Source organism: Solea solea, chromosome 13 (assembly GCF_958295425.1).
Source record: "Solea solea chromosome 13, fSolSol10.1, whole genome shotgun sequence".
In the NCBI taxonomy this organism is placed as follows: domain Eukaryota; kingdom Metazoa; phylum Chordata; class Actinopteri; order Pleuronectiformes; family Soleidae; genus Solea; species Solea solea.
Genome location: NC_081146.1, coordinates 5249369 through 5273102, shown reverse-complemented (window position 1 = coordinate 5273102; position 23734 = coordinate 5249369). Strand labels below are relative to the sequence as shown.

At 39.8% G+C, this 23734-nt stretch overlaps 3 protein-coding genes across 4 annotated transcripts; 1 reads left to right on the top strand and 2 right to left on the bottom strand.

The window, feature by feature from the left end:
• Window positions 1–350: 350 nt before the first annotated feature.
• Window positions 351–4292, bottom strand: gstk1 (glutathione S-transferase kappa 1). 2 transcript variants are annotated; one of them, XM_058648780.1, is made up of 8 exons: window positions 3961–4292; window positions 3786–3876; window positions 3613–3694; window positions 2195–2323; window positions 1082–1227; window positions 895–1011; window positions 706–799; window positions 351–627 (listed from the first exon to the last, which is right to left on the bottom strand). In XM_058648780.1, the coding sequence occupies exons 2-8, from the start codon at window positions 3852–3854 to the stop codon at window positions 578–580; spliced, it is 687 nt and encodes a 228-aa protein (XP_058504763.1). In that variant the 5' UTR covers window positions 3855–3876; window positions 3961–4292; the 3' UTR covers window positions 351–577. The 2 variants fall into 2 exon arrangements, with proteins under 2 accessions (XP_058504763.1, XP_058504762.1); XM_058648779.1 differs by having other exon boundaries at window positions 3786–4291.
• Window positions 4293–5606: 1314 nt separating this feature from the next.
• Window positions 5607–12527, top strand: styk1b (serine/threonine/tyrosine kinase 1b). The gene is made up of 10 exons (XM_058647641.1): window positions 5607–6031; window positions 7791–7843; window positions 8044–8214; window positions 8533–8865; window positions 9948–10129; window positions 10215–10289; window positions 11069–11277; window positions 11360–11400; window positions 12135–12231; window positions 12314–12527. The coding sequence occupies exons 2-10, from the start codon at window positions 7792–7794 to the stop codon at window positions 12504–12506; spliced, it is 1353 nt and encodes a 450-aa protein (XP_058503624.1). The 5' UTR covers window positions 5607–6031; window position 7791; the 3' UTR covers window positions 12507–12527.
• A 546-nt stretch (window positions 12528–13073) lies between these two features.
• Window positions 13074–23115, bottom strand: phc1 (polyhomeotic homolog 1). Its single transcript, XM_058647640.1, has 14 exons — window positions 22827–23115; window positions 21362–21486; window positions 21126–21236; window positions 20965–21030; window positions 20718–20861; window positions 20385–20567; window positions 18003–18749; window positions 16813–16948; window positions 16531–16709; window positions 16348–16411; window positions 16169–16256; window positions 14935–15106; window positions 14297–14534; window positions 13074–14209 (listed from the first exon to the last, which is right to left on the bottom strand). Exons 2-14 carry the CDS (start codon window positions 21479–21481, stop codon window positions 14058–14060), a joined length of 2400 nt encoding a protein of 799 aa, XP_058503623.1. The 5' UTR covers window positions 21482–21486; window positions 22827–23115; the 3' UTR covers window positions 13074–14057.
• Window positions 23116–23734: the final 619 nt, after the last annotated feature.

Below are 23734 nucleotides of genomic sequence, written 5' to 3'. Positions count from 1 at the left end.
ATTTGAATATTTAGCGGTATTTAAACAGGTATTTTACAGGTTGAGATTATTTAAATCAAACATAATGTATATAAAATATCATATATCAGTCTGTGATTGTGTCCTCAGTGGTTAACCATCTATTATAGATGAGATTATACTTTCCTGAGGCTGAATTATTAGTTTGTGCGTGCAACAGTAAACCAGCATTAGTCCTTTTTCCAGTTAACTTTACCAGCATGTTAAACACTGCTCACTTCAAAATCCAGTCCAGAATACTTTAGAATACTGGTACTTTAGAAACTATTGGTATATACATTTAATTATATTAGATATAGATCTAGATATTAACAGTACTGAAACCATACATGTATATTTGTGTCATTTAGAGACTGAATGACCTTTTTAATTAGCACGTATTTCACAGGACAATGGTTCTTTACATTATTACAAATTATTTGTTATTCAGGTTTACTGGAAATCTGCTGCTTAGCTTGAGAAGGCACATTTGAATTTTAAAACATTAGTAAGAATCAAATCTATCATTACATAAAGATGAAAAGTGGAGATTCTTTAAGCACACATTTGAGGGCAGTCTTCACATTTTGGACGTTGATTTGTGCGGCTGAGGTCCCAGCCACTTCTCTCCTGAAACAGAGAATAAAAAGGATTATGTGTGAAAAAATCTTACTTTTTTATCTCGTCTCACTGTAACAGTATTCTCACCAATGCAGTGAGCCATGAGCTCAAATCTGTCCGATCCAAAGAATATCTCTGCATTTCCATTAACACGATACATGAACATGGGGAGGCCAAACGCCTGTGAAGACAAACCAAAAAAGATTCTGATTGTTATATTTGTAATATTTTGTCTTTCTTGTCTGAATCCACAAGAGAAACAGAAAAACAACGAACCCCAACGTCGAAAGCTTCCTGGGTTGTGTTTTTCAGCTTGTCTTTGATGTGCTGTGTGGTGCACAGCTCCAGCGCGTCTTTAATTTCACCGTCAGACAGACCTGCTTTCTTTGCTGCCTGCAAGAAAATAAGGAGACCTTGTGACAAAGCCCAAGTAACCAGTCATGCCTGTTAAATATTCTGATACCTCGGACAGTGATGCAGGTTCGGTGATGTCTTTGTTCTCACTCCAGATTCTTCTCCACAGTTCCCGGGACACCTGCTCCACTTGTCTGTCTCCATCCTTTTCCCTCTCTTGTACAGCTGTCACAAATCGCATCGCAGCCAACGAGCCTAAGAAAAGAGAACACAGAACTTAAATGTCAAACTCATTCACTGAAGACTCTCCTAAATTTCTCCTGGTGCATTCACTCATGCAACTCATTTGGATATTATGTCTGGCAGGAGAATCTCCAGAGAATGTTTTGAAGTGACTTCATGGGATATTTGCATTCACACAATCATCCACAAACAACCCCTCAGCTCAATCTCAGGAGAAATTCAGTGCATTTTTACATCTTAAAACTGCACTGATCCTTACTTTCATATTAAGAGATGAGAGAAATGTCAAATGTGCAGCTTGTAGTCATTAACCTGCAGAACATGATCACTCCACGTCTTTAAGCTCATCATTTTAAGTTTGCAGCCTGTGACTTTAATGCTCTGGCTTGCTCTCTGTGCTCTTATCAAGTCTGAGTTAAGTCACAGCAAGCAACTGTTTTCACATCGCCTGCCCAGCAATAAAAATGCCAGATGTTTTTGACATTTAAATAGAAAAGTGTGGATAACAGACTTCAATTAATTAGGCGGTGAGAAACACAGCTGAATTCTGGTGTTTTCAAGAGGCTGACTGGATCCTTTAACACCATATCCCGGGGACCTCACAGATAATAGAATAGAATAGAATGGAATGGAATGGAATGGAATAGAATAGAGTAGAGTAGAGTAGAGTAGAGTAGAGTAGAGTAGAGTAGAATAGAATAGAATAGGTCTTTATTGTCCACTGAGGTGGAAAATTGTCTTCGGCTCACCAATTACAGACAATAAAACAACACTAATTACACCAAGAATAAGACCGAAATTCATTTAATATTACAGCTGTGTTTACATGGAATATAGGTCTACATGAATGCATGTTACGTCAGTGAACATGTAGCAATAATCATGTAGACATGTAGACTAAACTACCTATAAAATACAGTATATATACACAGTAGTCCACCATACAGTAGTGATTCAGTCTAATCTTTCTTGTACGTACCTTTTTGGAACATGGCCTCGAAGGGGTCATCGGGGGGACTCAGAGGAACATCCACATACTGAGCCAAGCGCTGCAGATCCTTTGTCATGTACAGGAACTTGTTTGGAACCAGGCCTGGAGGCTTGTTGCCTGTCATGGCAGAGAAGCAGGACACATGAGTGACAACACATGTTGTAATGGTAGGGTGACTCTTGGGTTGCAAACCTCGTCCCATATTTGGCAAAAAATAAGGTACGTCCTGTTTTTAATCAATGTGGTATCTCTGAGCCGTCTTAAACACAGCACCAAGAGAGTCAGAGGGCAGATCTATCAGCAGAGAGCCACTGTGAAAGTAAATACAGAAAGACTGAAGAGCGAAAATTATAATTGGTGGACAGTATCAGTGAAAACCCATATGAAGAACATTTCAGCCTGGCAGATGTGCGACAGTGTGTTCCAGGAGAAAAACATTCCCACTATTGGTGCTTTTGCATTATACAAGTTCTAGCACTACTCGGCTCTACTCGGTTTGGTATAAGGCACGTTGTTTTCCATCACTTCAGAGTACTTTCTCACATGGAAGTACTCTTTTCTGGTGGCTCTGTCCAACTCTGTCTGGCCTGTCAGCCACCAAGCACAGGAACGTCTGCACCTCGTTGACAGACAACAGTGTATATTTGGGAACAGCAGACATGTATCCTCGCTGTAACGCTCTTGCCGCTTATGGTGGGTGTGACGGACATCAGTGACAAGACTCTCTGACCAATCAGTGGCCGGCAGTCTGTTGACGTCACTTTTTAGCATCGGCTCGGCACTTCTAGAAGCTCGCTAGAGCAGGTACTAAAAAAAACACTGGGTACCAGGTACTATAACTAATGGAAAAGTAAAAAAGAAAACAAGTCGAGTTGAGTCAAGTTGTGTTTGTCCGTTACTGTGTTGTGTGTTTTTACTGTGTGTCTTGTCACAGAGTCTTGTGTTATTATTGGTTTTAGTTCTTAGCTTTCCTTTTTTATTCTGCTATTTATTACATTGTGAATTTTGCACTGTCAGGAACACCGTTCCGCTTCAACGTGTGTATTTTCACTAATACCATGTGAAATGACGATAAAGAATCTTGAATCAGTATCAGTCTGATACTGATTCTCCAAACAACACTATCTACAGACTAAAAATGGATATAAAAAATCCACAATAGCATTTAAGGTGAGTCATGTTGTGGCCTGTTCATCTCTTCTTTATGGGAGAATAATATTTGTTACACAGTTAGAGAATGATGTCTTTGTAATAACTTGAAATGACTAGGTGTTAGATGCATCAGCACAGATGTGTTAATCATGTCATAGTGTGTAAGGTAAAACGTGTCAAATGACTGCTGCTCAGCTGCAGCACATGTAATGCATAGTAGAAGGTGGTAACTACAACAGTAACTCTTGATTTACCTGCTTTCTGCATGATGCCACCCAGGAAAGCAGGTCGCAGTTTGACCTCCACGTCCCACACGTTTCTGTAGCGGCACATGACCTGTAAAGACAAATGAGAGCAACAGCAGTGTGAAGATGTGTTCATGCCACAGATTGTTATTGTGTCAGTCACAGTATGAAAAGGCACACACCTCAAAGGCAAGCCATGAGTATGGAGAGACCACGTCGTAGAACAAGTGGATCACCTTCTTGGAGGTCATCTTCTCCTCTCACTGCTCTCAGCTTTAGTATTAGCAGTGGTAAGTCTGGAGTTTATGAAACGTTGTAATGACTCGGGTAAAAGTCAGAGCACAGAGTTCAACTAACCTGACAGAGGGCTGCTGGCTGTGACGTCACACTAGTCTACAAAAATCTCGGAAGTTGTTTTTAACAACAGTGATTTAGCTGTTAGCAAATAAGGGCTTTTAAGTAGTACCTCCCTCTTTGTTGTTGCTTTGTTTTTAGTGACTCGATGATCTTCATGCTCTGAAACACTTTCACGTTTCTCAAGAGGAGTCCGACGTCCGCCTTCTTCTCCCTAAGTTCCGGTAGTCTGTACACAAAGAGGTGCAACGCTGCCCTCTACAGTTCCAGGTTCTTTAACGCAGATCCAAGTTGTCCTTTCTCTCACCCTCATTCAATAGCGTCGATGTCACCTGTTATCTAACCCCATTTGTTCTGCGCATGCGCGAAGCGTGACGACTTCCGGTTCACCACGAATGACGCTGACAGTTATGGAATAAAAAAATGAAAGAAAAGACAGTTGTGGAATGACAACTAAAACAAAAAATTACATAAAAACACGAGTTTTATTTTATAGAGATATACTATATAAAAAAGTGTGTTTTATTTTAAAATAATTACGACTAAAAACCAAAAAACTTGAAAAAGTATTTCTTCTATAAGAACAACTACTAAAAACTAGGGATGCACAATGTGATATGGATATCAGCCAATAGTGGCTTTAACATGCATTATCAAATATTGGATTCCATTATTCTATTCTATAACAATTGCACCACATATTGGCAACAGGAAGTATGCCTTCAATAACAAACATTTTTTATACATGAAGCTCTCAGGGTGTAGTCTACATTTGATATAAATTATGGGTGGCCTCTCTCTCTCTCTGGTTTTGATTGTTTTAAAATGTAAATGCTTTTTGAAACCAAGCAGCACATTTCCAGTGAATAACAAATAAATAGTTTGAATGACATGTAACAAGCTGTCAAATGCGTGGTAATTAAAAAGGTAATTCAGTTTGTAAATGTAACGGAAATTGTTAGATTGTTGAGACAATGTACGTTGTGATTTTGTAATTTCATATACAGTATATTATACTGAGTTTACATACTGTGTAAACCTCCAGGGCACTGCTTAGCAAAATAAGAGCCCTAAACCACTCTTAAGTGTGTTTCTGACAAGTTTTATGAGTAAAAGATCAGGAAAAATTAAATAAATAAAAAAATGGGTTCGAATTAAACAAACACAGCAACATCATAATGATTTTAAGTTTATTCTTCATTTGACCAAGTGGGGGAAAATGGGTGAAACAGCCCTTTAAAGAAGTATCTAGCACACTTGCATTATAAATTGTAAATAATGTACCTGGTTGCCATTAGTTTACAGTGAGTGTACAGTATAAACAAATATTTATTAAAAAAAAAATTATAGTGAGCTTTAAGTTCATATATTCCTATATTTTATGTTCATATATTCTTATATTTTAAGTTAATATATTCTTATATTTTAAGTGTTTTTGATGCCTCGTCATAGAAAGAAAAAGTCAGCTAAATTCCAGAGACCGCAGAGCTTGTCATACGAGTTCCTGTGCAATGAAGGCCAAACATACATTACAAAAGGCTGGAGACTAAAAATGGCAAGGAGCTGCAGGACCTGTTTTCCTTAACAAAGACAAGAGAGGCAGGGCTTTACGCAGCTGATAATAGACGGCTTCAACAGTGAAAAACAAAAAAAAGGAAATTACAGAACGTGATGGTGCAAAGTGGTAGAGAGGCAGTACAGCACTGGATTACCATACACCTGATGTGTGAGTGTGTGGTGCATCACCACCTGAGCTGAGCAGCACAGAGGCAGAAAGAAGCAGAGAAGGAAGGAGACATTTAAGGAGCAGGTGAGGAGGGTGGAGTTGAGACAACACTGACGGTGGATCGTGGGCAAACAGAGAGCAGCACATTGATCCCCTGAGCCTGACATTGCCTGAGAAACACAAGACAATGAAGAGCTGAACAGCACACTGCTGAACCTTCACTCTACATTCAGCTGGGACTGGGAGGATGTGTGAAAAGTGCCTGATTTCATAAAGAAGGGAAACATGAGCCAGTAATAAACAGGACCTGACATTTTCTTTGAAGAAGAAGAAGAAATTGAAGCTCAGGTAGGAATTTCTTCACAACATTTCTCGTGTCTGACAGTTTCATGCTGTGACAGCAGGTCATATACTCAAGAAGCTGTGAGGTAGAGTGAGCTGGTGTTCATTTATTAAAAGCTATCACTTTGCTGCCATCATCATGACTTTTGATTTCTAGTACTTTGAAGCGAGCCGAGTGCAGATTTGACATTTCAGTTTGCGTCATTTCTGTTTGTGTTGTGGGTGTGTAATGCAAACGCTGGATTAATGTGTCCAAAAATGCAGATGGACAGGTTTGGAGAGCTTGGAGCTGATGATAATGAGGTTACATTTTTCCCTCTAAGTGACTTTGCCCATGTTTACGTGAGAGGCAGGGCAGGACGACTTATACTGTGTTTATACAGATAAATAAATAAAAATGATCAGGTTCTTCAATCTTCAGGTATTTCAATTCGGGGGCGTGAAAACATTTCTGTCCTCTGGGGGGGACATGACAAAAAATAATAGAGAATCACTGCTCTATGCAGGGGTGTGCACAGACATTTCAGGGGCAGGGACCTACATAGACAAAAGGGCACTCCTTATAATTATTAATTGAAAGAGAGGTGATTATAAGATTAGAGTGGCAAATGTTTTGCTTACTTGATTCAATAACATGCAGACGTTTCATAGGCCTATTTAGAATGTTTGAACCACATTGTTGTTGTCAGTTGTCAGTTCAGACCTTTATTGTCTCTCAAGAGGGAAATTTGGTTTGCAGCAAACACTAGAATTCTTAAAAAGACAAAAGACATAAGGACACAAGACAAAAATCCGACATCTACCGATATATCAGCAACATAAAGAATTAAACAAATAAGCAAAATGATACAGTGCTGCTTAAAGTGTCAAAGAGGATAAAGCGGATGCATTAATTGCATTTGGAACAAAAACAAACTTACGATAGATGGGAGAGGAACAAATTCCTCACCATTACTCGAGGATGGTGATTGCTTGCTAAAACCGGCCTTGCCTTTCGCACCAAATGTCTGACATAGATGTCTGCTATATATATTCCAACAATCTCGCTGGCTGTGTGAATAATACAAGACCGACGACTTTAGTTTCCTACTGAGAGGTTACCACACCAAGAGACAAGACAGAGGGTTAAAATAAAGTCAATGCATGAGTTAATCATTTCTCATTTCCCATTTAAACAAAAATACACTCTGTAATCATGTTAAATTAAACTTAACTGATTCTTTTACACAAAAACTGTTAAATACACCCGAGAAATACGCCAGAATGTATTTGGTCTCATTAAAATTGATGTTAAATTGACTTATTTACTTTGACTTATACAGACATGATAACAGACGCCATTTATTATACTTTTTCAATTGGAAATTGATGCTATGGGCCATAGAAGGAAGTGGGAAAAGAAATCGGTAAAAAAGTGTCTTGCTCCTGCCTCTACCTGCGGGGGCACCACCTGTGGCATATACAACAACAGTTTTAGTCCCTGGTTAGAGTTTCACTGTCTCATACTGGTTACCTGAGAGAATCAAGTTACTCTTCACAGATTCTGCTCCAGAGGCATCATCAGGGTTCAGGATTCCCACTGTGACTTAATCTGTTGTTTTATTCATGTTCATTGATTTGTCTACGTACGACAAGGACTCACCTGTTTGTGACAGAACATCCTGAAGCCATAACTGCAAACACACAGGGTGTGGACAGGAGAGTGCATTAGAAAATAATAAATACCTGCGACTAAAATAATCTCACGTCTTTCCACGCTTGCCAGAATGTCGTTATCAGAAGCAGACTACCGCTGCGACCATGGAGATACCATCTGTGGTAAGTTGTATCTGCACACATGCATTGTACCTTGAGGATTCTGTGTTCGAACATGATAAAGTCCTGACATTTGAGAGATGAACAAACATACCGGCACACGCTGTGCAAACAAGTCTGCCCTGCTTACTCAGAGATCACTTAATTGTTGCTCAGTCATTACACACACTGCTATTTCCTTGTGTCTGTGTTCCTGTTGACAGAGATCCGTGTTTATGAGCAGGAGGTGATCATTGTGCCCGTCCTGCTGCTGGCCAGCTTCCTGGTCACTCTGGTCTTCATTTTGCTGTTGCATTTCTGTCCGGAGAAAGTCGACCGGATCCGTCCACAGTCGTCAAAGTCCACCACCAGGAGAATACTGCATGGTATAGATGGTAAGACACTGGGACAGACAAGATAACAGAGGGGGATAATTGAATACTGTAAGCTCGGCCTGTAAGACATGTATACTGTCATTTATTATTTTACATTTTAATGCAATTTTAAAAAGGAAAAAATGAATGACAAAATGAAAATCCCTTAACTACTACTAATATACTTAGGAAACACTTTAATTCTTAAACTTAAAAAGTATTTCCAATGTTTTAAATATACAGTGCAAAGCAAGCAAAGAATCAAATCCACTCATCTATTCTTACATAATATTAAACATGTAATTATCCAAAATAAAAACTTCATGTCTGTCCTCACAGCTCCACCAGGTATCAATGTCCTGGAGCATGAAAGCATCGCTTTGGACATGTCCAACTCCTACTCCACCTTCAGTCCCCCGACCACCTACAACTCGAAGAGCCTCTCAGTGTCTATGAGGTCATCCACTCTCCCGCCTGAGCCTTCACTGCAGCCCTTTAAGGCCAGTTTCACTCCTGTGGCCCAGCCCAGGGAGTTGCCCCGCCAGAGGCTGCCTGAGTCCTTCAACCTGGTCAGCGCGCTGCCTGCTGCCTTCAGCCTGCGCACCGACTCCTCTGTGTCCCTCTACAGGGCTCGCATGGAAAACAGGAATGTGGTTCTCCGGGTTCTGAATGGTGAGTTGGTTGAACTGAGATTTTTGTTGAGTTTGTTCCAAAGATTTCTTAAATGTTATATATGTAAAATAAGGATAACAGTGAGCTCGGTCATTTAAAATGCCACTGTGACACTGTATTCAACACTTACACATACATCATTTTCCCAACATCTGTTTTATTTTTATAAACACTGAATCTAATTCTCAAGTGTCAGAAACAGGTGGAGATTGAGAGTGAATGTGTGCTTTAGAGCAGCATCGAATCATTTTCACACGACGAGAGGAGATGACAGTGTGGCAATAACAGACCATAAAAACAGAGAGAGAGAGCTGGCTTACTTTGGCTAAAGTTCTCTGTTTTTCTCTTGTCCAGGAGAAAGTATCCACACCAGTATATAACTTCCTCTGCGTTTCCAAATCTACATTTTAACGCATTTCTACTAAAGACTTATCTTTTCCTCTGGTCAAGATGTTTTTGAGCGATGTAGTGAGGCTTTTTTAGGGTTGGGTTAGGGTTTAGCAGCTCTTTTCATTCTACAGGCATCCCATGTTTAAGTGCTTTTCCAGCTGCAGTATTGGGTGGTTGGCAACAGCCCAAAACATAAACACAGTAATGCCGCTTTTCCACTACACGGTCCCGGCACGGCCTTGACTCGCCTCTGCACGGCACGGCTCTACTCTATATGCGGTTTGGTTGGTTTTCCATTACAATACAGTACCTCCTCAACGTGGGCGGGGGCATCACAGCATGGCTGCAAAGATTAGTTTTCAGGATTTTTAATCTACGGTGACCGCATTTGTTTGGTTCGATTCTTGTGTCGGACATCGCGTTCATGACTCTTCCTGTGACGACACTCACGTTTAGTATCGGCTCAGCTCGTTTGGAACCTCACCAGAGCAGGTACTAAAGAAGTAATCAGTTGTTATCAGTGAAGCCAGTATTTTAATTTTGGGTAATCTCTGATGAAACATCATGGTCATTTAAAGTCTTAAGGTAATACATTTCTTACATATGGCACCTTTAATGATGTCATCTCATCAGACTTCTGTAGCTGCAGTGTTGCACTGTCACCGTTCACTCTCACCTCCTCGTTACCACAGACACTGCTGACGCTGAAGAGAGACACAACTTCTTGGGTTTTGCATCCTTCCTGGCCCAGCTTGGCCCTCATCCATTCCTGCCAGAGCTTCTCGGCGTGGTCTCCCTGCGAGCTCCTCTGGTCACCGTGGTGGAGGAGCTGGAGAACAGAGACCTGCTCAGCTTCCTGTGGAAATGCAGACAGGTAGGAAATGTGTGGTACATTTCATTCAGACATGAAATGACATGAACACCCTGAAACTGAAGAATAACTTCTTTTTGATTTTCAGGAAAATGTGGATGCTCCGTGTGAAATGACTGAGAGAAGAATATTTACAATGGCCAAACAGGTGGCCTCAGCACTGGTGAGCATGCTAATAACTAACACACACTTTTCAAAGGTGCATGTTTGACTTTCAAATTTAGTGGTATGATCTTTTGACCTGATGCACCTGTATGGAAATGTATGTGTTTATGTTTAAATATAAAGATTTAGATTGACAGACTTTGTGTCTGTTGTCGCCCTTTACTTGGTTCATGCACATGAAAGGTTACAGATAGTGGAATCAAATGAACGAATGTTACAAATTTTTTTTACAAATGTTGTCATGCTACAAACTTAATCATTTCTAACTGGCAATCATAAAAGCATTAAACTCTTAAAATGGCTCTAAACAATGAAATCACTTACAGTTTGTTCTTATGAATGAGTTATTTGCATCACAGATAGGCTACATATTTTTAGTGAAAAAACAAAACAAGAATGTATCAAAAGACTGGAAAAATGCAGGCTCCCCCTTTGTGGCGCTTCAAAATAAATCACTAGGTCTGTATGTTGGTGAGCTAGACATCATTTTCAAAGAATCCCGGTCGAAATATTAACAATTTCACCAATTCACAATTATTTAGTAATGGAACTTTATCATGATCACAACACACAACAAAATCACACACACATATTTATATATATATATATATATATATATATATAAATACACACACACATATATATATATATATATATAAATATATAAATATATATATATAAATATATATATATATATATATATATATATATATATATATATATATAAATGATATAATAGATATAAAATGACCTTGGGATGTCTTGTTGTGTTATCAGGAGTTCCTTCACAGCAAAGATCTTCTCCATGGAAACATTCGCGCCCGCAGCGTTCTGGTCAGCAGGGAGTTCACGGCCAAGCTTTGGGGTCTGCATGGAGTCTACACGAGGAAGAACCAGGGACCCAGTCACAGAGAGGATCCCAGCATGAAGAAGTGGCAGGCACCAGAGGTTTTAGCCAGGAAGCCTGCCAGTAACAGCAGTGACATGTAAGTTCAATTCATGTGTTTGGGTAGGACATGATGTCTATGTTTGTCTAATCACTACTCACCTGTGTTTGTGTCTTTCCAGCTGGTCGTTTGGCATCTTACTGTTTGAGATGGCAACACTGGGTACGTTCTTCTCAAACTCCTTACTGTATTTAAAACCTTGTATTCTAGAGGTGAACTGATTGGTTTTTGTGTGGCCGATGCCAATCGATACTTGGTGCCATGTTTTTGTTTTGTTTTGATTTTTTGGATAGTTGTCTTTTTATTCCTTCCATCTGATAAAATATAACAGTTTAGTAATAAGAAATGATACATAAAATTCCTTACCAAAAACATTTATTCAGCAACTAAATATTAAATACATGGAACAAGTCGCAGAAAACTAAAGTTTGTCAAATAAAAATTTGAATTAAAAAAATAGCTTTAGTGCACTTGGCAACATCTATCAAGTTGAGATAACAAATGACATAAATATGTAATATTCAGAAAATCAATTGATGAATACTTAGAATTATTATTTAATTGTGCCAACCAATTAATCAGTCTAATACAATAATATTATGCGAGTTCCATACACTCCCATATCCTCTAATAAAGTAACTCTGATTGCATTATTAGGCGATCGTGTAGGAAGTATTTAAATTTAAAATCAAAACAGAGCATTTAATTATACTGACAATGGGTTTCAATAGAACTTTACTTTACTTTACTTGATATATCGGGCAAATTCATTTTCTGTACTGGCCAAAAATAGAAAGGATTATCTATCTAAAGATAGTTTTTTTTTATTCCTGAACATGTGTTAAATAACAATGATGTGATGTAATGTAAAAGTATATTTTCCACTTACTCTCCAGGTGAGGCTCCATTTTCAGAAATCCCCGTTACTGAACTTCTACAATTTCATCAAAGAGGAAAAAGTCTGAAGAAACCTTCCAACTGCTCAAACACACTGTAAGTATCTAACAAAGAGGATAAAACACGCAGCTCTGATGCAGAACTTCTCCCACCGTTCATGCCGTCTTTCTTTCTTCAGGCACTCCATCATCAAAAGCTGCTGCCAGTGGAAGGATCAGGATCGACCCTCACTGGCCGACGTGAGCAAGAAAGTGGCGTCAGGAGAGAAAGTAGCTTCTGACAAAGTCCTCAAGGTGCCTGGAACAGTGAACATCGAGCACTACCTGCAGGAAGCAGGATATGGGGAAGCCAACAACTACACAGTTTTCTAATCACTGCCTGTAACAGGAAAACACGTTTAAAAAAGAAAATTGCACTACCCTCAAATGCCCCAGTGGTGCACTTTGATGACACACATCACAATGTGCAATGTGTCTGTTTACAAGTGCGTTAGACACTGATGTTGTGCCTTTATGTTGTTGTGTATTCTTCATCTACTTCTACTTCATTAAGGTTAAAAAATGAGAAACTTTTATGTTAAATAATTAACATGCATATGGTAAATAATTGATTTACATTTGGGAAGCATTTGTTGTAATTTAAATGAGGTTGTTTGTTGGGAAAATACACCACATTAATTTGTAGTCGTAGACTTTTTAAGATCCGTAAACTTGACACGTGTACAGCTGCTGCATTCTGGACTTGTAGCGGACTCTGCTAATATATGATGGTTTACAAATGTTTACAACCTGGTGCCAGTGTATATTGAAAAGGATTTTGTTATATATTTATAATCTATTTTTACACTCCATGTTTTCTCTACAGCTATTTACATTGGAATAAACCATTTCCTTCCCCAATGGCTGTCATCAACGAGTTGTAAAAACACGCACAACCACTTCCAGTAACAGTTTTTTATTGGTATGATTATTGCATACATGTACACAGAGAACTTCCACTTAGCCCTGAGGACAGAGTAAACTGTGAGGAAATACCTATTCTCAGGTAGTTAGATTGATTAAAGCTACTAAAACTAGATCATATCCATGAAAAAATAATTTTGATTGTAGTATAAAATGGAAAAGGTATAAAAACTAAACTTTTAATGGCTGGTAAAATTAACTAATTAAAATACAAGGCCTTTTTTTTTTGAGTGTCCTTTGCTTGGTGCGATTGGAGCCTGTGTTGAACATCTATGGTACAAAAACACAAACAACTACGAAAAAGACTTAAACATTGAAATGAAGATGTGGTTGCTGACATCACAATTCAAATCACTAAAGTTAAAGCACTGTTTGAAATACAGCAAGAAGGCAACATTATCTTTGCCCAAAAGGCATTTACTGCAGGACAGGCAGTGCAGGATACATACAAAAGATTTCCACACACAGCGACGGAAACAACTGACAAACGCCTGTCCAGGATCACCACTCACACGTGTATGCACACACTCACCGGCCACTTTATTAGGTACACCTGTCCGACTACTTGTGAACACAAATATCTAATAGCCAATCACATGGCAGCAACTCAGTGCACTCAGGCAAAAAAGCCTTGTTGATGCCAGAGGTCAGAGGAGAATGGACAGACAGGTTGAAAATGGAAAAAACAGGCAACACTAACTCAAATAACCACTCATACAACAAAGGTATACAGAAGACCATCTCTGAACTGTGTACCTAATAAAGTGACCAGTGATGTTTGTTTATTTATCTTTAACACATTCACTGTTCAGAATGTAAACTGTCCATCCTAATGTCACCTCACAAAAGGACTGAGCACCATTGTTATGTTATTGATAAAAACCCACCCTCACTGTCCCAGGAGATCTCAGTCTTAGGTTTTAACTGGATTAACTGTTCCTCTTATTCACCCCGCTGCATTCACTCACGCAGACTGTTGATGGAGGCGCAGATCTTGAGAGCAGGACCCAGCTTGATATTCATGGTGGAGATGAGATGGTCCTCTCGCAGGAGCAGGAGAGCCTGTCCATCTATTTCCTGCGACAGGAACTGAGCAGCCAGCTCTTCACACCCTGAACAGAAAAAGGCAAGATGACACAATCAGTGCAAAGAGAGAGACCAGCTAATTGTTGCTTGTTTTCTCATCACTGAACACTAACCTTGAAGTGAGGAGATGAATCTGTAGACCTCTTCAACGCCCCACTGAGCTGGAGTTGCTGAGAGAAAGTTGGCGCCCTCTATTGGGAGGCTCCCAGGAGCCGAGCTGTCAGAGCGAGGAGCACTGTGCTCTGCTCTGGAGCAGGAGCGTGAAGAGCTCGGGGAAAGTGAAGGGGAATCATCCTCTTCTTCCTCTTCGTCACTGGACATGTCCTCAGAGCGACTGGACTCAGAGTGACACTACGCCCAAAAGTGCAGATATTCAAATACACAAGGTAATGACAGTAAACAGCATTCATTCATTAGTAATATAGTCACATGACATGACTTCAGGTCAAAGACTCAAATCTTTACAAAGAGGAAATGTTGATGGATCGAAAACAAATGACATTTAAAAATGTATTGAGTCTTCCAATTTCGTCTGAGGAGTCACTCAGGAATAATAAAGTGAACAACGTGAAAGTGATTCTTATAAAGTCAATTAGCTTCTACTTCTCACTTGATTTATACCATCAGTAAATATTTTCCTGAGGAGTTAATGGTCTCAGTTACAGGTTTTATGGTCTTCTTCATTTGGAGGGTAAAATAGATGATAAAGCACGGCACCGTACCAAAGTTAACACCAGTGTGACTGTCTTACCTTGACAGGTAGATGTCTGCTGGACATTTTATTGCTGGAGATATTAGAACTATTCCTGCGTGAGGGGCCTCTGCGCTTGGCAGCACTCTCAGAAGACGACTGAGGTGGTGTCATTCCTGCACCACTTCTCCCCCTGCTCGTCTTGAAGTGTTGGCTGCAGCTTACATTATACCTGCAGATCCAGGGGCAGAGTCAATAAACAATGAGTTTAACAGGTAGCATCATTATGTATCATTATCAATGACCCACCCTTTTGAGTATCACTAAATTATGGTAATGGAAATTAAAAAATATAAATAATTACAACATATATTTAGTGCAATGTGTATATATTGTGGGCCTTAAAAAAACACTTAAAAGTTGTTTGCCCAACACATCTGTCTATGAGTGCAAGTTTCAAGTTTGGTATGTTTTTCTTGACTGTTGAATCAGGAGATTAACTTTAATAAAATTTATAGAGGAGGCAAAAAAGGAAAAAAAAAAGATGGGAAGCCACACATCAAGCAAATTGGTCCCAAAGAAAAAAAAAAACACCTGATAAACAACACCTGGTCAACTAAGTTAATACAAGTTCTCGAACCTTGGTTTCCACAAACCCAGAAAACGAAACCCAGAAATTTAAATAAAAAACATAATATTTTGGCTTCTCCATTAACAAAACTCCACTGAATTTACTTTAAGGGACGAGACCAGGAGAAAGGTTAAAGAAATAACACAAATTAAACAAGAGACTGAGTATATAACACCTTTTCTCTCTCTCTCTCTCTCTCTCTCTCTGTTTGTCCTGCTAACGTCAATAGCCAGTGTAAATATTAGCCATCATGTCACCTGAACCTGCCTTATGAATTGACATGACAATACAGAATAAACACTTCTGAGCTGTTACATAATCATTGGTTTATTTTGGCACTCCCTCTGAGCTCAATGAGGTCATTTTTAATTAGTCACATTATGTATGTAAGCATGTATGTAAGTATACATATATATATATATTTTATATATATATATATATATATATATATACATACATATGTGTGTGTATATATATATATATATATATATATGTATACATACATACATACATACATATATATATACACACACACACACGTGTATGTATATATAAAATACTGCAGTAAAATTGTGGAGATGTCTTTACAGCATCAGAATTTGGATACCAATACAACCAAACCTAAACGTAGTGACTCTAAGTGGATGTTAGTGGAAATCCTACCTCTTAGCACACGTATTTGAACAGAACCTCTTCGAGCCTCTGAACTGACTGGCTGGTGCGAGGCTTCCGCAGTATTCACACTTTAACACTTGAGAAAAGAGAAAAGGATACAATTACAAATAGTAAATACTGAACAAGGAGCTTTATGGTGTCATTCTTAAATCCATTCCTCCACTTACATGGAGGTCCGTTTTCTGAGCGGCCAACCAGAGCAAAATCTCGGTCTTTGAGGAGTCCTACGACCTGTTACGTCAAATATAAGCCTGACAATTAACTTTCTTTCACAGAAAAAAAAAAGAGTGGAAAACCAGCAACATTCAAGCTATGATTAAATGTGTGTTTTCATGGCAGAGTGTCCTTACAGGGAAAGGTTCAGCTCCCTCCTGGATAACAAAGCCTTCTATGAGGTGAGTGAGAACTTGAGGTTTGACTACTGCCTGAGGAACAGGAGCTCTGTCTTTGTCCCCATGCCCGACTCTTGGCAGTGGTGCAGGTAAGGACAGGGTGGGAGGAGATGAAAATGCAGCGGTGACAGGAGGAGCTACAGTGAGGACAGACACAAAGAAGGAACCGATTTGTAATGACAACATTCAAGAATTACAACTAATAATTTACGCTTTCATTAAGGAGACAAATTGACTTACCTGAGTCCTTTGTAGGGGCAGGTGATAACGGAGGTGCCGAGTCTTTCACTGTTGCAGACTCCGAGGATTCTGTCACCATGTCATTTGGTACGTCGCAGTCAGATTTCCTCTTCAAAGAGCCAACAACAGGCTTTGTCTGATGGTAAGTGGGAAGAAAACAGCAGAAAATATTAGATCCGTGACCGAATACTTAAAGACAACTCATCACCACACAGCTAGTAGAGTCGTGGGACCACTGTGCATCACACACCGTGCCGTCTTCTCATTGGGAGTTACTGCGAGTTCACACACACACACAAGAGCGAGTGGTGATGGTTAACAATCTTTTACTAGAAGGAGCCCATACTAGCAGGTCTCCCCATGAAAGCACAAAAAAAGAGTTATTTAAACCAGGATTCATTTAGGTCAGGTTCATGAGCTTTTACTGTCACTTTAAATGCTGTTATCTATTTTTCCTTCTTTGCCCTCTTCTTCTTCTTCTGAGCCGTTGTCATTTTCCTGTTCACGTTTCAGCCACCTTTATCCTGGTCTAAATTTGGCAGGGGTGGCTTGACTGCTCAGATCTCAGATCAGATCTCCAGCATGCTAAAATGATGACATGGATCTGTGACATTCAGCAGGCAATGGCGAGTTTCTGCGGATTGTGTCTTCGAATATTTCACACTTAGCAACTGCTGATCACAAGCCAATACACTACAATTAGCTGCGACTTCTGTGACTGAATTATTAGGGTGATGAAATGAATGAATTGAAAAATCATTTTCTTACAGCTTAAAGTATCAAATGCCAATTTATCTAAAAATAAAAAATAAAAGTATTAGACTTTATAGTATTTTGTTTATCAGTGTTATCCACAACCCAGGGTTTTAACAAGATATTTTTTGTGCTTCATTTGAAGCATGTTATTTCAAAGGCTCAAATTTGTGCGGGTTTGAGAGGCATTTTTCATTTTGGCTCAGAATCTTTTCCCATATTCTTACAGCTCTAGCTCAGTGAACACTGAGTAGGCAAAGCTAAAATAAACCCTGCTATTCCCTTCTGGCCCGGATGGCATTTATTTTATTATTAGCAGGGATAGCAAAATTTTAATCAAATTGTGACAAAAGCAAATCCTCCCAGTCGTAGCATGAACAAGGCTTAACCAAAACCACATCACTGTTGAGGTACATCCTTTCAGTCACTGATCTTACCATGACATTGTTGTTAGACGCTGTAATAACATTCCCAGCAGCTGAGCTTTCCTGTGCCGTGGTGCCCCGAGCCTGTGCCAGGGCCACAGCCTGAGCATTTCCAGCTAAGCCCTGCCTGGCTCCTACAAGCTGCACGGGGATGTGGGGAGGGTTGTGTCCTCCAGCGATAGCCTGGCTGTTGCTAGGTGGTGCTGGGAGAATGGGAGGTGGGTGTCTAGGCGGTAACTGCAAGGGTAAACGGTGGCCCTGAGCCATCTTGGGCTGGATAGGCACGGGTCCTTTATCTGCAGTGGTGCTGGCCTGTTGAAGAGGCTGCACCACCAGAGTCTGTGTGTTCATGTTTGCTTTTTGGGTCACTGAGCCGATGGGGTAGCCCTGAGTGGAGGTAGAAACATTTGAAGTGGGCACCAAGATCACAGGGGCAGTGGAGGAGGACAGGAGTAGCTGGGAAAGAGGGAGCGCTGCAGAGGAGGTGGAGGAGGGAGCTACAGAAGCAGCAGGGGTGACAGTCATGGCCTGGTTTCCAGCTTTAACAGTTAGAGTGTTGGTAGAGGACTGCTGAGCAAAATTGGGTTTGACCATTTGTTGTTGCTGTTGTGGTTGTACTTGCTGCTGCTGAGCAGTCTGGGAGAAAGTTTGCTGCTGCTGACCGAGAGGAAAACTGGAACCATCTTTCCGCTCTGGGTGCTCAGATTTGACAGAAACTGCTCTGGGAGTGGACACACAGTGTAGAGCCAGATTCTGAACCTGGAACATAAAGAAAAAGTCATGTTTTTACACTGAAAAAGAGAAAAAAAAACCTGTAAGAATATGCAACATTCAGCATTACAAGAAACCAGGGAACACATTTTATGTTAATGTATAGATCAGTGTTGATGTCTTGAGCAGAGTGACAGAAACATCTGTGTGTTGTTATCAGGGCCTCTGATGGCAGCTGCATTGAAGGACAAGAGAAAACCAAGAGCTTGTTGTTTTCAAATGGGAATGTTTGTTATGTTCAGCCAATTTTAGCACTCCCTCATATTCAAAAAAAAGTTTTCTGAAAGCTTAGAGGTCAGGATGACATCATAGAGCTCCAGATGCCATGCCATTCAGTTTATTTACACAGCCATGGTGCAAGGAAAAGGTTCTACAAATCTCAACAACACTAGTGCCAGTTTCAAGCTCAGACCACTGCTCACTTTAAATCCCCAGCGATCGAGACCAGGGGTCGCGTTAACCGAGAATTCTCCATCATTGAAGGGTATTTTTCTACCATGACAGAAAAAAATCTGAAGGCTGTCCGTCATTTTGACAGATTGAACACAGACGTTGAGCTGCCATAACTAACCGTCAATAACCACTTAACCACGTAAACAGTGGCTTAACAGTGATCCTGTACAATTAAATATGATCCCGACGGTGCCGTGTCTGCCGTAGATAACTACCTTGTCACGCCAACGGCAGGTTCTGAGACATCACAGTCACGCACTTAGACACGCAAGAATTTTCCACTTTACAGTACCATCAAGGAGATAACCACATCCATCAGAAAAAAGATTCCCCTCGGAGCATTTGGGCATCATCTCCGACCTCGTCACCGTGCTAAATGCCTCTCGCTATCCAGGTGCTGACAGCTTATTGAAAAGCTAAGGACTGGAGGCCTTGGAGAGCGTCTGTGTCCATTACGCAGCTTTGCCCCTGGGGCAAAAGGAGCGAATGCTGCGGGATTTTCTACCGCTCAAGCGAGTGCTTGCAGAATCGGGAAATCACTTGGAGAAATGTTCCCAGACTTTAAGACTCTGGCCGAAGTGGCGTTGGTGATACCAGTATCGAGTGTGGCATCACAGTGCAGTTTCAGCCTTCAAAATAACATTAAAACGGCCATGAGAATTTGTCTGTCTGAAAAACACAGAACCTCATGACAATTGCCTCTGCAGCAGTCTCCCTTGATGCGTTTGGTTACACTGAAGTGAATGACAAAATTGCATTGTTTTGGTTAAGAGTGTTGTTCCCAAGTTCCACTTCACACCAGAGTGAGTAATGAGCTGCTTGAAAGTAATTAATAAAAGAAACTAGCAGTTTGAAGTTTTGTTTAAAAATACTTCAGACAATATTGTTCAGGCATGTCTGTGATGAAGAGCTCTACCAACAACAAAAGGGCTCCAAAATGACTAAGAACTAGCCTTTTGTTCCCTGACATGGTAAATAAAATGTATAATATATTTTGTTATTTGTCTGTTTTCATCTGTGACTGGATTGAACGGGCATGACAGCTTACTGGGATTAGCTGTAATGATCGCTTCAACTTTGTTCTGACATGTATGCTCAACAATGAGGACTCTGCACCCAGCTATTGCCTTTTTGACCTTTAAATTACAGATATATGTGATGTGTTCAAACCTGGTCATTGTCAGACTGGGCACTGGTAGGAGCCACATCATGCTGTTGCTGTTGCTGTTGCTGCTGCTGCTGCTGCTGCTGCTGGGGTTGTGTCTGGGCCACAGTTGTTACTGTAGCTGTTGCTGTACCACCAGGCATAAAGATGAGCTGAGAAGCAAGGGGAGCCCTGAGAGAGCGGTTGACCTATGTAAGGAACCAGGGAGAGATTATCAGTGTGAGAAAGCTCAATATCACCAAATCAATATGCTTTGTCATAAACAAATAAAAGTTAATTTATCAGGGACATAGACATGAGTAATACCATCTTTTCTTATTACATAATTTTGAACTCACCCGAAGATACATCTGTCCCTGTCCTGCTGAGTTTCCACCAAGCAACACTGACTGATTGAGTGCTGGAGTTGTTGTAGAGGTGACAGGGCCATGGGGACGGGTATTAGTTACCGTCCCAACTGCAGACGTGGCACTAAGATTGACCTGTGAGGAATAGGAAATTAGACTTTTATCAAAAATGCACATTACATTTATAAACCAGTCATGTGATTAACCTTTAGAAAACATATCGGAAATTAAAACTTACAGTGGTAGTTGCCTGGGACATGCTGTTGTTTGGGGTATTGGACTGGCGGCTCGCTGCCAGTGTGGCCTGGTTTTAATACAGACATTAAATGGATGAGTGTGATGCTTCTGCGGACCATATTTCCTTTAATACCTGTGTTTTTCTGGTTTAGCTATAGTTACCTGCTGTACTGCGGCCAAGTTATGAAGTTGGGCGTTGTTGATCTGCTGCTGCAGCATGAGTTGCTGGAAGTACTGAGCTGCATTTGGCTGTCGCTGTAGCGCTTGAAGAGCCTGAAAACAGACATATTGGAGTTTGAGTTTTAAGATGGATCCAGCAGAGAAAACTATTATTGTAAATGAAACATGTAAAACATTAGTTTTCACATATGCAATATATTATGGACACAAAATCTCACCTGTACAGCCTGTCGCTCATACAGTGACATGTGGGCTATCTGGGGTGTGCGGGAGTTCCCACTCGGCTGAGGATTTCCATTGGTGGTGGTGCTTATGTTTTGGTCTTCACCTCCGTCCATGTTTTCTGCACAATACCAAAAGCAATTGTGAGATAAACACTTGTGCTCTAAACACAATAAACATGTCTACAACAGCTGCACAATATATCAAAAGTTAAGCGTAACTGTGACATCAACATGCTCAACATTCATATTGTGAAAGATAGTTTGAACTACTATAACTGAATATTGTTCCTCATGTTAGTTTTCTTTGTTTTTATTTCACCATTTTCACAGAATGGCAGCCCACTTGACTGAAATCCCACCCCTCATATTGGAACTTAAAAATTAGGACAGAACTGATTAAATGATTGCAGTAGAGTGCAGTTTATCTTAAATTATTATGTTTACAATGACATAATATGTAACTTGTTTTCAAATGTTTGATTATTTATTTTGATAATCCAGGCAATCAGTGTCATTTGTGTTTATAGTTAGAGAAAATGTTTTAAGAGGTCATTAAGATGTTTCCATTTTTATTTTCTTTATAACACCATGTTGTTGAAATGGAAATGATGCATTTCATTTTTTAGTGTCTGTATGGATCTTTCACCATTATCACTTAAACTGGTAATTTCTATCATGTAGTATCCCAGCATGACTTTTAGTTGAATGTGTAACCCTCAGTGGGCCCATATACTAAACACCTTATATAATTTAATAAAAATGCAAATACAGACTCAGATACATTTGCATGAAAAAAACTTATTTATTAGTCATTACTGGTTATATCGAATTCCAAGTTTTTATGTTTATGTTTTAAATGAGTCCCAAATTACAAGCCTCTTTGGCACGAAATAGAAACCTCAAGGGCCCTCCCTTCAACGTTTCTAAAACGATGGTTACTTATTTATAAACAGAGATGACAGGTATTAGTATTGAGGGGCCCATAAATCACAGCCAGCTCCATCCCTGCCTGCACTGATATGAGCTTGGCAGATGTTACCACCGTCACAGTTTCATCGTAGCAAAGAGAAGCGTCGTGGTGTTTTCTTTAACCGACCAGCTGTCAACGTGATTGATGAATATCAGAGAAAGAACACGGAGCAACGCTCAAAAACACTAAGAAAGACAGTGGCTAAACTGCTGAGGCTAACTACAACACACTTTGACTACTTATCTGTAATTGAACCTAAGTCTAAAACGCAGCACTCGTTTGCATAAAAGGTGCAGCATTTTAAAAAGAAAACGTGGAAAGCATTTAAAACGTTATATTAGTGGCGTTTACTGGTTGGAAAACACAAGGTTAGTGAGATGGGCTAACAAACTAGCAGTGCTAGTACACAAAAAGGTAGCAGCTACGTGGCTCCCAACCCGACAAGAAATCACAAAGTATTGACGAGCTAGGTGAAAGTAATCTCCTTACCTTGATATAACTGTCCCTATCAACAACCAAATGAAATGTAATTAATGGTTTGGTCTTTGTTTGCTGCAAACGATGAAAGTGCCTCAATCTTTTGCCTCCAACATAACTCCGCCTCTTCTCTTCTGTTTCGTCTTTTTCTTCAACAACAAAACCTTGCGTTAAGGTTCATTACTGCCCCCTAGTATGTTGGAGTATTGACCAGGGTTATCTAAACCCCCGAACAATAAAATAAAATAAAATATTCCACTGGGCACTAAATTATAAACTTTCTTTTGGACTCAATTCTTCCATTATTTTTTATTAGGTTTTTCTTCTTCTACTTCTTTGGTATTTTACAGCAGTTGGCATTTATTCTGTTGCACTACTGCCTCCCTCTGGATTTAATCATCCATTACAGTCTTGGGTTAGGGTTAGAAAATCTAAACATACACATTGTTTTTGTCATCTCGTCTCTCTTCTTCATACTGTTTTCTATTCACTCAGAACATGTTCTACTTTCTCTGTCACAGTGATTATGGGATGTTTGAATAAAGTATACTATTCAAATGACTGTGAACTATTGTCCTCATGATCACCTGCTCTTTTCAGCTGTCTCCTATTTTTCTGCCCTCTCCCACTTTGATTTGAATTTATGCAAATATATTCAGTTTTCCTCACTGTCCCAGCACTGATGCATTACATCATCCTTTCACAGGCCATGATTTTCTCATTTGACCTTGAAAATCAGGTTCTACATTTCCTTTCTTGTTGGAATTCCATTACTAATATTTTGTCTGTTTCATTCCTTGGGATTCCTGAATCTGCCATGTTATGAATCAAAAGGGATTACCATAAAATAAAATCCATCCTCCTTCATGCACCACACACATTTTCTATTATTATTACCAACCTCCTTGGTGATAACTGTA

Bases quoted from the DNA above. Each gene is read 5' to 3' on its own strand.
- styk1b (XM_058647641.1), top strand. From the start codon at position 7,792: ATGTCGTTATCAGAAGCAGACTACCGCTGCGACCATGGAGATACCATC. The intron at 8,215-8,532 runs GTAAGACACTGG...CTGTCCTCACAG, and splicing joins AATACTGCATGGTATAGATG to CTCCACCAGGTATCAATGTC. The intron at 11,401-12,134 runs GTACGTTCTTCT...CTTACTCTCCAG, and splicing joins GTTTGAGATGGCAACACTGG to GTGAGGCTCCATTTTCAGAA.
- gstk1 (XM_058648780.1), bottom strand. From the start codon at position 3,854: ATGACCTCCAAGAAGGTGATCCACTTGTTCTACGACGTGGTCTCTCCA. The intron at 2,324-3,612 runs GTAAATCAAGAG...CTGCCATGACAG, and splicing joins TGGCATCATGCAGAAAGCAG to GCAACAAGCCTCCAGGCCTG. The intron at 628-705 runs GTGAGAATACTG...TCTCTGTTTCAG, and splicing joins GCTCATGGCTCACTGCATTG to GAGAGAAGTGGCTGGGACCT.
- phc1 (XM_058647640.1), bottom strand. From the start codon at position 21,481: ATGGACGGAGGTGAAGACCAAAACATAAGCACCACCACCAATGGAAAT. The intron at 20,568-20,717 runs GTGAGTTCAAAA...TTCCTTACATAG, and splicing joins AGGGACAGATGTATCTTCGG to GTCAACCGCTCTCTCAGGGC. The intron at 18,750-20,384 runs GTTTGAACACAT...TTTATGTTCCAG, and splicing joins CCCAGTCTGACAATGACCAG to GTTCAGAATCTGGCTCTACA.